This window comes from Gadus morhua, chromosome 20 (assembly GCF_902167405.1).
Source record: "Gadus morhua chromosome 20, gadMor3.0, whole genome shotgun sequence".
NCBI classification, from domain to species: domain Eukaryota; kingdom Metazoa; phylum Chordata; class Actinopteri; order Gadiformes; family Gadidae; genus Gadus; species Gadus morhua.
Window position 1 is genome coordinate 12,851,043 of NC_044067.1, and position 14,282 is coordinate 12,865,324.

General features: G+C 41.0%; 1 protein-coding gene across 1 annotated transcript in view; it reads left to right on the forward strand.

Moving 5' to 3' along the window:
- The window catches only part of epha6 (eph receptor A6), a 72,875-nt gene that overhangs the window by 46,022 nt on the left and 12,571 nt on the right, over positions 1-14,282 (forward strand). Inside the window, exons 6-8 of the mRNA XM_030342715.1 lie at positions 8,542-8,666; positions 9,025-9,187; positions 12,129-12,237. Of these exons, the coding sequence (XP_030198575.1) occupies positions 8,542-8,666; positions 9,025-9,187; positions 12,129-12,237 (397 nt within the window). The remainder of the gene's footprint in view (positions 1-8,541; positions 8,667-9,024; positions 9,188-12,128; positions 12,238-14,282) is intronic.

Consider the following 14,282-nt stretch of genomic DNA (forward strand, 5'->3'; position numbering starts at 1 on the left):
TATCCACCAACTGTCAGTCATCTCGGGCCTGTATATATCTTGATATACATATAGAGATATCTATAGATATATCTATATTTAGTCATTACTTCACCTTGCCAAAAGCAATAATGTGTCCCTGGTGCAGCTATAAGTAGAGTGAGGGAGGGAGGGAGGGAGGTAGGGAAGGAAATGTACACTATTTATATTGTACCTCAGCAAGGGGCCACTTGTCTTTAAACATTCGGTTCAGACAGGAGAGCTAAGCAAAGGAGAGTGAGGGGAGAGCTGGGAGAGCAGAGAGGAAACGCACTGGGAAAGAATGGATGGGTCTGAGAGGAGGGATGGAGATAGTGAGTGAGGCCTACCCCATTGCTGTAACAAGCCATTTGCCAAGTTGTCAGGTCTTTCTTTCTCCTTACACAACTCATCTCCACATGAGACGTTCAGTGCACAACTATTTCTAATGACGGAGTTTATCTTCTGCCTGAACTGCATAATCGTACCCAGCTCTCCTCATTACACACAAGCACAAACAGATGTACACACGCTCACAATTACACACAAGTACACACACACACACACACACACACACACACACACACACACACACACACACACACACACACACACACACACACACACACACACACACACACACACACACACACAAACACACACGCACACACACACACACACGCCAAACACCACGCTTTACTTTCCCACTTCCTGTCACCCTCAACTCTTTCCTCAAGCATGGTTGGCATTCATTTCCCATTTTCCAGTCTGGCTCACACCTTCACACACAGACATGTATGTTTGTATTTGCATGTATTAGCTGCATGTGTAGCTGCCTGAGTGCGAGTGAGGCTCCTGCTTTTACCAGACAATGAAGCTCTTAACCTCTGCTACATAAACAGGGCAGGATGTTGTGGATGTGAGGAGAGACATGGAAATCAAGTGTCGAGAACCTTCTGTTCTTCACAATTAATTGCTTGCAGGGAAAGTGAGGTTGGGTTTAAAATTAGTATTGATTGTGGCCAGCAACTACATGGCCTGGCTTCACAGGCCCATCCTACACATCGTTGGCTGTCCACGTCCCTAATACGTGGGGACAAGAAGGATCAGCAGGAAGCCACAATCCAATTAGAGATATGTTCTGCCCGTGTTAGACAGGCCTGTTAGCAGTGCTACGAAATAACACAATGGGTCTTTCTTTCCGTCTTTGCTTTTTTCCTTATTTCCTTCTGTATTTATTTTGCTACTGCCTTATTTATTAGATTTTTTTGTTTTGTTTGGTTGCAAAGCATGCCGCACTATTGTTATTATTTGTCTTTATCTTTTTGTTATTTGTCCGCCTAATATTGGGTAATTGTTTCCGCCTTCAGTTTTTGAGGATCACACCAAACCATGACCAAATATATATATATATATTTATATATATATATATATAAAAACAACGACTCCATGCTGACGCTCAAAACAACGACTCCAAACTATCTTGTGTGGATTGTCAAGTAAAAAGTAGCCAAGGAGTAACTAAGTGGCAGCTATGATAACAGCTGATCAGCTGATAACAGCTGATGAAAACATAATTGTTCATCCCCAGACTTGGCATCGGATCATTATTTGACATGCTGAATATTTTTGCCTCAAGGACCCATAAGGTCTGTCTGGAACGAAGTTTACCCAAATGGCCGAACATTTGGTACACATGCTCCTTAATCATGCCCGAATTTAACATATATTAAATGTTCTTCTTCTGTTAAAAATGGGAGTTAGGCGAGTAGTAATGATAGTGAGATAAAATGATTATGCAAATGGAGTGCTTGTTATTATTTTATTTTATCAAGTCCACTTCAGACCAGTCCAGGAACTTTGTAGGCCTATCAATGACATCCCCCTTAGTTAATATGGAATGTTTTGTGTCGATGGCTCAGAAAATGACATCACAATGTCAATTTAAAATTATCACTGTTGCAGGTGCTCAGTGAGCTATTTTTCATAATGTAAGTCAATGGGGAAAGAACGCTGACTTCACCACTCCGAAGGTGAACAAGTCAAAGTTGTCAAAGTTGGTACACACAAAGAAACCATGCGTAAGCAGGTCTCTAAAAATGAAAGCATCACTTTGACTACAGGGGGCGATATAAATCGCAATCAAAAGTTAAATGATCAGGCCCATTATTCTATTAATCACAAGTCCGCTTCAAATTGGCCAAGGGACTTGACATTTAAGTTAAGTTGCAAATCGCATGCTTTTTCTTTTTACTTGTAGTACGGTACAGTACTGCAGCTAACCTTACAAAGTATGTTTTGGACATACCACAGGCGATTACGCTGATTAGCGCAACGGTAGGGCCTCCCATCCACTTTCATAGGCTCAGTCGATGAGGCGTATCTTCTGCTGTACAGAGGATGTGGGGCAGAGGAGCCACAAAGCATGCTTTTTTTCGTATGTATTTAATAATATTTTTCTTCAGATAATAAGTCATTTTGTACTTCTTTATTTTGTTTCTTCGCTCTCTCTCTGTCTGTATGTTTACTCCTTTCCTTCTTTTTTTTTTCCTTCTTTCTATTTTTCTAATCGTTATTCTCTTCTTTAATTCTTTCTTTCCTTTCATTCTTTATTTTGTTTTTTCTTTCTCGCTTCCTTTACTTCTTTGTTCTGTGCTTCCTTATGTATTTCTTTCCTTATTTCTATTTTCTGTCTGTCTAATTTCTGAGGGTTGCTGGTTCGATACTTAATGCCTCTAGGTCAACGTGTTTCTTGACATGAACTATATATATATGTTCCGAAACTGCCCGTGAGGACTTAAGGTCTTAAGTGCTTAGAGTGGCCAGAAAGCAAAATTAGATGACTCATGGCCATCAATTTTGCTCAGCTTCTTTGGCAGAGTTAATTCATATTTAAAACAATTGTTTCTCAAGTTTTTCGATCTGGCTTTTACTTCCAACCAAAAGAATCTGTCAGTGTTTTAAATAACGTCATCCATTACCTTAATAGGGTCAAAGTACTGAAAGTCAAATTTAATAAATTAAATATAAATTACGTCGGCTCAGAGGCTTGGCATCAATTTCAGAGCTATGTTGCTGAATCAAGGAGTACAATGATTACCTCACATGGTATTAAGATTGGTTTTTGATTCACATTGACTTCTCAAGGCCAATGTAATGTTTCTGGTAGCGACCCAATTGCAGACACAAACAGGAGATTCAAGAGTATTTCATGAATGCAAAAAAAAAAAGGTGAAAATGGGAATCAAAATACAAAACAAATAATATAATAATCTACAAACAAGCAGAGAAAAGATCAATAGCATAGGAACTTCAGACTATGGATTAGGGTTATGGTCAGGGTTAGGGTTAGGGTTAGGGTTAGATACATACATTCTGAAAATGAACAACTACGGAAGGGGCTGACTTAGATGTACAAGGGAACAAAGGTGAACCTAATCATCTAATTACCACAGGTATAGTCAATCAAGGGAAGCGACTTGGGCTAGAGAGGGGACACTTCTCGGTTGACTGAGATGCATCTGTCTTTAAGTCTTGGCGTCAGGTTTTCACAGTTGGACAGGGAGGAAGAGGTCCACATTGAATTTGTGAATATCGGTGTGCACGTTGTATGAGCATAATTGCCAACCCTCCCGGGATTTTTCCCGGTAGTGTCCCGATGGTCACATTCCTCTCCCCGGTAGTCAGCCGGAAACAACACCATCCCCTGGCTCTCCCAATTAAGGAAAATAAATATGCATAGTTTTTCATTTTATCTTATTTTATTAATAAAAAAGTATATCGTTTGATACACAGATGCTATCCAAACGTTACCCAATGCAATGGGATTGGGATTGTTGTCTGTATGCTAATGTTCGATAAAGTTACTAATCCAATTGTAAGGCGACTAGATGAGACGCCTGCGTGTTGGGATCTGCCATCCGTCAGGCAGCACCCAATCAGGTTGCTAGTGCTAGCTACACACCTCAGCAACGACGCATTAATAAAAGGGCACCAAATAAATAAAATAAGCAACTTTAGGTCAATGGATTTTTTGGGATACATATATTCTTCTCTTTTTTTAGCCGGAACATTTTTCTTTTAATCTAATATTCTGTCTGCTTCTTATTTTGTGTTTCACACCATTAAACATCCACTAGAATGCAGGGAAGTCTTTAGTAGTGTTAACGTCAGGGCGTTATGACCATGTCTCATTAAACAGGGGGAGAAAGCCTGATAGCCCTATGTTCATTATCGCCCGCAACAATGAAAGCCTGTCTGCAATGGCAGAATCGTTGGAATGGGCCTGAATTTGTATAGTGTGATCCCAGCATGAGGAGAGAAAGATGGTCATCGACAGGACAGAGCCCCGTCCAATTCGAACTAATAAAGCCGTATTGTACAGAGTAGGAGATTTTTTGAAAGAAATTTGGAGCAGGCCGATGTCCTTCAATCAATTCATCAGATTACAACGTACAAAAGAGATGCAGAAAACAGAAGTAACAGAAGGTAAAAGGTTACAATATCAACCACCCCTGAACATTAAAAAAAATCCATAGCTTAAATCTACAAAAACTGAAAGACTGCATTCGCAGCGTGGTAATAAACCCAAGATTCAGCAAAATATGACATCTCTAGAGGGACGGATATCAACGTGAACGATTCCATCTTACAAGAACCATAGCCAGTATCCCACACACTTCCATTCTCTTGAGTGCAGGGAGTGTTGGCGATGATTGTTGAGGTGGTTATGTTACTAATGGTACCCAAAGACTGAAATAATGGGTTCCTTCACTGTTGCACCACCTGTGTCTGAACACAGGATCCCTCCTTCTAGCGATGGCCCTCATTGCCTCTGCAATCAGAGATGTGGTTTCAGCACACAAAAGCCCAGTGACTAGCATGCTGCACCTTGATCATCTGCCGTCCCCCTACAGCCGCTTTGTGTTCGCTCTTAAAATAATCTCTGGGGTTTCATTCCCTGTGCAGGTGTAAATGTCCATGACAAAGCTAAAGTAGAACCCAGCGTCAGCATTGCTGTGCATTCCCTCAGGGGAAAAACGTCGGAGCTCCACCACTCATCATCATCGCCACTCTAGGCGCTGGGATGCTCCAACATCTTTACTGATCGCGCAGAGTTCAAATATGTGCAAATATCGCACTGATTTTTCAGCAACACTCTCCAATGAACAATCACATCAAAATCCCGTATTGTTTCCGCGGGGAAAAAATAAGGAATACACGGTTTTACGGATAAATATTTCATAAATATACCATTATATTGCCAGGCTGCTGAAAAAAACCGAATAGTTAGAAGTTTTAAATATCTGACAAAAGTTACTTCTGATTGGGTCAGGTTCACTCTACATGGCGATTGGCTGCGACAGCGCCGGTTCCGCCCAGCCTATCGTCCCACACAGGGGGCCTCCGGTGGCCAACATAGTGCTGGAGCTGGGGCTGAAGCGTGTCATGGACATGAGGCTTTACGTAATGAAAAGTGTCATCCTCCAGGGTTAAGCTCACTCCAAACGCCTTCAGATCGCTAGAACCGCCACCTTAAGAGGCTGCAGTGTGAGTGCAGCGTACGTCTTCCAACCCTTGGGTCGGGGGTCCGAGCTCCCTGCCGCGTAGAGACGTGTACAATTTGTCCAACTACATATATCTGATCTCAGATCCGGCAGTCCTACTATGCTTTCAGCTACTCTGCTATGCTATGGCAGAATTCTCGAAGGAGACGGAACAGAGCCTGGGCTGTGTGCCAAAACCTGAAACGGTTGGAGTCTACAACGTGTAGATTGGAAACCTTTGCTAACCTACCGGCTGAGTTTCTGTTCGCTGTGAGCCGATTAGACACTCAACATCCTCACCTCCAGCCAGATGATTGGTCGAAATAAATGTGAAGCAAAAGAAAGTGAAATGCCCCATTCACCCTGATACGAGCCAGGTCTGATTTGTGAGACTACATATCACTCTCTCTATAGCTCATCTCTGTGTCTTTCCCACCCCTGCAGACCAGTGTACCGAATATAGGTTTTTATTTCCACATTTTCTGCTTCTCATCTCTCTTCTTACTTACCTTTTCTCTTCTTGCCCCATACATCATCGCTCTCTGTCCATGTCCTTTTGTTGCATGACGGATGGTTTTTAATTACCTGTTAACTCTCTGTGCTTAGCAGATACACATGATAGATGGTCCAGGGGACAATGCTAACCAACATCTGCTCAGGGCCAAGGGAGACTAAGTAGCTTCTTCCTCCCCACTATCACACTCTGTGTGTGTGTGTGTGTGTGTGTGTGTGTGTGTGTGTGTGTGTGTGTGTGTGTGTGTGTGTGTGTGTGTGTGTGTGTGTGTGTGTGTGTGTGTGTGTGAGAGTGTGAGTGTGAGTGTGAGTGTGTGTGTGTGTGTGTGTGTGTGTGTGTGTGTGTGTGTGTGTGTGTGTGTGTGTGTGTAGGGGGGGGGGGGGGACTCTGTTCCTATACTGTTTGACAGCCATTTAGTAGCACGTGGCCTGTGACAAAACATACTTACTTATTACTGGGGGATTATTACTCTCTTTCATTATTTTTTACAGTGGACAAGGTAAATATCTGGACCTGGGGTGTTACTGTTATGGTTAATGTTACCTATTTCTTTGTTGAAGTTGTATATATTTAGAAAAAAAGAATTGGGCATTTTCCCAGTTTATTCATTCATCAACACTGAGTTGTAGTTTAGATACTAAACAGGCTAGCAGTTCATTAAACTTAAGCAGGTGTCTTTTTGCCAACATTTGCTAAATCCCACAATAAGCAGTGCGTGCGTGTGTGCTTGTGTGTGTGTGTGTGTGTGTGTGTGTGTGTGTGTGTGTGTGTGTGTGTGTGTGTGTGTGTGTGTGTGTGTGTGTGTGTGTGTGTGTGTGTGTGTGTGTGTGTGTGTGTGTGTGTCTTGGTGGGTGGATGGGTGGATGGGTGTGTGTGTGTGTGTGTGTGTGTGTGTGTGTGTGTGTGTGTGTGTGTGTGTGTGTGTGTTTGTGTGTGTGTGTGTGTGTGTGTGTGTGCTTTCGCTGTGTCCTCTGTTTCTCTCCTCATCCCTCCCTCTATATCTATCTCAGGGAATCAGGTGTTAGAACATCGTTTAAGCTTTGGCTTGGCTTCAATGCTGGCTGTATTGATTTTTTAAACAGTTAATGGGAGAACCGCAGGGCAGCAAAGCTAATTAAAATCATATGCAGGTCAAGCTCATTTAATGACTCTACATTAGTTTATGTTGAGCTTAACCACACTTGACTGGAAAATCTATCCATTTGGCATCATAATTGACTGATGGAGCTAATGGCTTTTCAGTGTTCCTAGAGAAGCAAGATTGACGTCTCCTTCAGTGTAATTTATGAGCTGTGACACACCTTAGAGAAGCATTAGCTATAGGTGACCTCAACGTATTGTTTGGAAAGTGTCATGTGATGGGGTTGACATCTGACAGTCTACTTGTTAATTCACGTCCATCGAGTTTAAAATGTTGAGAAGTTAAAGAGGTATGTCTACCTGACTGAAATGGATGATTACTATTGTGTTGCTTTGGTTCAGCTCTCTCCTTACAAAACATTTGAAAGTCTCATTCATGACGGTGGCCCTTGACAGCTGCATTACAGAAGAAGTCACTATGTTGAGCATTTTTGTCTTTTAACACATTTGCATCAATGGGTTCAGGCAGTTCTTCTTTTTGAACATACTATATATCTCGTCCTTGTTTTGCGTTCCGTGTTATAATGCAAAGTTAAATACTGTGTTGTTTGACCTGTCAGAACCTTGGGTCACAGGTTACACTTTGTCGCATGCAGGAATAGTGTAATGAATGGGAATCCATGCCACTTGGGTCTTAATTTCCTGAGTGAGGTCAGTATAATCCGATCAGTGATGATATTACACAATAATCTTAAGTATACAAGCCCACAAAATAAATATACTTCGATTCATACACAGCCCAAACACAGCCCTTTAGACTCACAGATTAATCTATTTTCAGTCGCACATGAGCTCATGTTCCATTACAGTCACATATTGATAGGCCTATTTACCGCATAAAGGGTGCTGTTGTGCTAATTATACAAAAGAAGCCAAGCATTGAAATCAATTTCATGAAAGAAAAAAATATTTGCTGCATACAGGTAACTGATATAGTGCAAAACCCCCTTACAAACCCCCGGGGACCTAATAACTGAACACAAGTTCCTACGTGAGAGCTGTACATTCTGTAGGGATTGATCCAGTCTAATGTACATAAAACCATGTAATAATGCAATAATACACACATGCATGCATCTGCTCAACAGCTACCTGATACCAGTAACCCTGCACAATTCTAATTAACTTCCACAGGATTAGGTGCATTTAGCACATTTAGTGTATTCTCTTTTCTCTGATCACTTACACAAGATGTTTTCCTCCTTTGTTGCTTTCATTTTATTTTTCCCCAAATCTTTGATAACTATTTTGTCTGAAGTGGCAACCTAAGCATCTAGAAGCATTAAAACACTTCTCGGAAAATGCTGGAAACATGAATGTTTCTGTTTGTTTGTCCCCTACTAGGTCCAACCCTGGTAGCAGCTCTGAAGAAGGACTGGGCATCTCCCTACAGCATTGCCCTCTCCTGGCACGAACCCGACGACGGGGCTCTGCCCATCCTCGATTATGAGATCAAGTATTATGAAAAGGTAGACCGTGCTCTGCTTATTGATTCCTTTTGTGTCTTTTTTTAAGGAGAAAAAGAACAGCTTGAGCAGTACAAAAGCCTAGAGGATAACATATTAAAGCAACAGTGCGCTTGTTACCAATCTGGTCCTCAATGTAAATACAAACAATTGCAACAAAAAGAAAGTAACAGTCATAACACTGAGGCGATAAAACGAAAACAATGCTTCAAAAGATACAACTGCTGACATATGCTACATTAATGGCTACTTAAAGTAGATATAAAACAACTGATGTTGACTTACCCCCTCCAAAGAACAATGTTTTTGTAGTTGATATTGTGTGTTTCTTGATGTAATCCTCTTGCCTATCCCCATCCAGGAGCACGAGCAGTTAAGCTACTCGTCCACTCGTTCCAAGGCCCCCAGTGTTATCATCAGCGGTTTGAAACCGGCAACCTGCTATGTCTTCAGCCTGCGTACGCGCACGGCATTTGGATACAGCTCCTACTCTCCGAAATATGATTACGAAACCACTTCAGACTGTGAGTAATTGTGTTAATTGCGTTTGCCCTTTTCTTTTTTTATTTGTGCTGAGTCTGATAATATAAACACAAAAGTGTTAAGATTATGCATTGTTAATTACTGCACACTGAAACCGTCAAAAAGTGTTTTGAAATATGAGGAACCACAACTTCTTCTCATGTTTTGGCCAATATCTATAGAAATGAACATTTAAAGTGAGATATTCCTTTTATATTATTATCTGATACACATCTTTAAAAAGCAGGTAGGGTTTTTGATTCCAATTAGTGATGATATTCTTCATTCAATTGGAAAAGAGCTTATAGGCTTTTGTTTGACATTATTAAGTCATGTACCGTTGATTCATTGAATTAATTTAACGTTATTCAACAACACGGTAGATTGGTAATACCTGCTTGACGTTATCTTTTGCACGGCAAATTATCTTCCATTTGAAACAGTCTGTTTATTTAGGTTTGGTTATGTGCATTCTTTACTTCCCATGGGTTTCTTCTGATGACCCCCTTGCTATACCGGTGCACTTTTGTTAAAGGTGGATGCTTCAGCTTGAGCCTGGATAGGGCCATAGAGAGCTACAGTACGGTTGATAATGTTGAGTTGTTTGTATTTTGTTTGAAAGCGTCTTTCATTATGATGTTCTTTTCTTTCATTTTTCAAATGTTTTAGTTCTAGCTAAGGCTGTGTTGACACATCTGCACCAGTCTCGTCAAGCGGAGGAATTGGCCTTGCCTTGACTCCTTATTTTCCAAATCTTTGGTATTCTTCTGCTCAATCAGATTGATCTTGGCCAAGCCTTTTGACAGCAATACTTTTATCAAGGTGGAAAATAAGACGTTTACTCCCCCATTCTCTCTTTGTGTTTCCCTTTCTGTCTTTCTTTCTCTTCATCACTCTGTCCCTCTTTATCTCTAGCTGTTTCCGTCAGACAATGACTGTACTGATTTTCCTGAAATGATGCGCTTTAATCCTCTTTGCTATTTTGTGAGAAGTAGTGTGTGTGTGTGTGTGTGTGTCGTGCCATTGTGTATGGATGTGTGTGTATGTATATGTGTTTGTGTGTGGGTGTCAGTGTGTGTGTGTGTGTGTGTGTGTGTGTGTGTGTGTGTGTGTGTGTGTGTGTGTGTGTGTGTGTGTGTGTGTGTGTGTGTGTGTGTGTGTGTGTGTGTGTTTTGACCCAAATTTTTGTCTGTGATCTTTCTATATTTCTCTCTCATTCCTTGCCAAAAATATTGAATGTCACTCTTTTTCTATTCCATGTATCTATATTTTGTTACGTTTAATACACCTTCTGTCCTTCAGCACATTCACTTCAAATAAATTTGAGCAAGCAAAAGTTGAATATATATGTCACCCAGTCTCACGGAAATATGTGACACTGTCACGTCACGTCATTTAATCTATTCATTCGTGATCTGGGACACGTAATTAATTGGGACTGCTATAATCCCAGATTACTGGGTCTCCAACCTCAATAATACAACCTCGTAATTAACAGCACAAATTTCAAACTCATTCGAAAAAGAAAAGATGAAACAGATACCTTTTTTTTTCCGTTGCGGTTTGCCTACAGAGCAGCGGGAGAAAGGAGAAACGTGTGGCCAAAAGCTATCATATTGTTAGAAATGTGTGCTTTTGGCACAAAAAAATTGAAATTAAGTGTCCCAGATCACAAATGAATAGATTAAATGACGTGACAGTGTCACGTATTTCCGTGAGACTGGGTTGATATATTTTATTTTTTGCTATTTTGCTATTCCTATCAAATGAACACAGTGCATTCTGACTGCTATCCCAAGAATTGTATTTCTATGTCCTTAATTAGATTTATATGACATGTTTATGTTGCCTAATTTATGAATCTGAGACAACATGTCACTCCTTGTTGGTGCTTAATGAAAGTCAATTTCTGTTGTGGAGGCATTTTATCTTCAATTACTCAGCTTCCCTGTGAGAGAGTTTGAATGATATATGGTTTAGAAAATGTGTCTGTTCCTATAACAGCACTTGAGTTAGGACATTCAAAGAAAATTGCACAGCAAGAATCACGAAGGAGGATTAATGCATATGGATCTGTTCATCAAACTTTTTTTATCTATTTGTGGATTAAATTAATAAGGCATGCTTATGTTTATGCCATGTTATATCTGTGTCCAAATTGGCCACTGGGATCTGTTTGAACCTCTATAAATCATGTGACAAGTCATGGCTGTTTAGACCCCTTCAAACCAATTAATATCTCTCTCTCTCTCTCTCTCTCTCTCTCTCTCTCTCTCTCTCTCTCTCTCTCTCTCTCTCTCTCTCTTTCTCTCTCTCTCTCTCTCTAAGTGGCTCTATGCACACACACACACACACACACACACACACACACACACACACACACACGAACACACACACACACACACACACACACACACACACACACACACACACACACACATACACACACACACCAAAGCGTCACACTTGCATTGAAACCCTCATGAGTTCCTGCTCACCAGGCTTGTTGCACTGCTCCCGATATCCAATTAATATTCCTTTAGTGTGAAATATTATAGAAATGAGCTTGGTAATAGCAATCATCTTTCAATTATCTGGGATTCGTTAGCCTATTGAAGAGACAGAGCAAATGAAAAATCATGAATATCAAACAGGACCAATTGAGCCCAATGCTCATGAAATGAATCACAATTTCATGAATGAATAATATTAATTAAATGGCACAAGGCATAAAAATCATTGTCATGAAGGGCCTAATAGGGTTTTTCAGACACACCAGGAGTATATCGAACATCTATTTATCCGTACTCTCTTCCTATTAAAAAAAAGTGAACAGTCCATCAAACAGGATCGAAAATAATTAACATATCTCCATTATTTTCATCAACACCCCCTCATAATCCCCACTCACTCCCCTCATCCCCTCTCTCTGCTCTCCACTAGCCTCTAAGATCGTGTCTGACCAGAGGCAGGTCCTGGTGATCGTGACAGCAGCAGTGGGGGGCTTCGCTCTGCTCGTCATCCTCACCCTTTTCTTCCTCATCACCGGCCGGTAAGACCCAAAGAACTTCTCTCCTAGGCCTTTCCTATGATCGGTGCCTTCATGTGTGGGAGTTGATCGGCTACTCTGAAAATATCTCTGTATCGCTTTGCCTTTGATTCAAATGTGTATTTAACCTTGGTAACCTTGATCACCGTGACTACCATTGTGTTGTTCAATGTTTCAATGTGCAATCGGTATTGCTTTTGTTTTGTTAATATTGTTTATAAAAAAAAATGTGCGAAAAATGTGTTTGAGAACGTGAAAAATAGGATGGATAAGTAAAGGACACCACAGTTATGAACAAGTTGAGCTATTGTGTGCTACAGCCCCAACGGACAACACAGTCTATTGAGTTGCTGCTTGTGTTGATTAATGAATCACAGGGCTGAATAAACGCAGCACTATGCATTAATTTGCATAACGTTGACCAAGTTCTGCTTTTGTCACGCCCCTTAATGAGCCACACTGTTAAGGTCCTTCAAGGAAAAGCACAAACCCAATGGGCTCTTTCAAAGGCAGGTACTAAGATGTATTTGGAGATGTACTTTATATAGCTTAATAAAACATATGTTTAAAAATATTCCTTTTATATGAAGTTCAAGTTGTCTGACAATTGGTTAAAGGTCAAGTCTATTTTAAAATAAAGAAATTAGAACATTTGTTCCGTGGCAAAGAAAATGTAATTACTGTATGAGAAAAAAACGGACGCACAAAAACGGTTCATGCAGGAGCAAAAACGAAAACGGTTCATGCAGGAGCAGTTGCGGGGGCTGCTGCGGTTTCAAGCAATGTCACGAGACACATCACACATCACACTAAATTCTACCAAAAGATTTTGGGGTCTACCTGGCCTTTTAGGGATAACTGTGGATGTAGTTAATGTTTCAATGCTCTAAGGAAGTCAGCACCACAAACAGCTGCTGTCGGCTGTTCAACTTTATTACGATATTTGGACATTTAGAACGGAAAGCTATCTACCTTTTTTTTTATTTATTACATAATGTGGTATTTTATTTTTAGAGGGGCCTACCTCTAGATAAAACGTTAACAAGTGTATAAATGCAACGCTTCAGGCTTCAAATGTTCCATGTTTGAACAAGCTTTCACCTTGCCCACTAAAAATTACAAAAACACAATTTTTCATAGAAGAGTCTTGCCCTATGTAGGAGGGATTTTTGCTCTCTGTCAATTTTAAAAATAGCAGTGTAGGTACTCAAGCTTTGAGTGAGAAGCAGCGATATGGGTGATTTGCTTCACAGAAAAGGACATCACTCCCGGTTCCTCTTTATAGCTATGGTATAGGCTCCATGTTAGCCTTAAATTGGCATTGTTCCAAGTTACCTGTGATCTAGCTATGGTTATGCAAAGCTATGATTACATTTAATGAATGTGGGTGTTCCGGTCTGTGTGTGTGTGTGTGTGTGTGTGTGTGTGTGTGTGTGTGTGTGTGTGTGTGTGTGTGTGTGTGTGTGTGTGTGTGCGTGCAGTGCGTGCGTGTGTGTGTGTGTGTGTGTGTCTGTGTCTGTGTCTGTGTGTGTTTGTGCCATTAAATGTTTATCCTTCTTTAAAGAAAATTGTATAACTCCGGATCACAAAGAGGCTCACAGTGTGTGAGAGGCCTTTCAGGGCTCACCCCACAGAAGGACATATGGATGAAGGGGATCAGTGGTTCAGGCTGGGGAAGGCTGATAAAGACACATAGCACTATTTCTTTAATAAACCCATCAGCCCCATCCTCCAAGGTCAACAGCAGCTTGCCAAATCCCCCTCACCTCTTTCCCTGCCTTCTCTTTTCATCTGTTCCTGTGGTCCACATGCAACGTTACCTAGGCCTGTTATCGGCTCTGTCCATCGGATCCCCAGGCCGACACAAAAGCTTCACTCAGCGGGAGCCCAACCTGGCAACCCCCGGCTTCGCTGCTCTTTGACATTAGCTCTAACCTGCTAACCCAGATTATGTGACAGTTGGGAAAAATAGTTATTCCGGCCCATGGCCAGACATGACTCTTGCTTCACTATGAATGTAATTGACGGATTAAGGGCCCAGTTTTTAT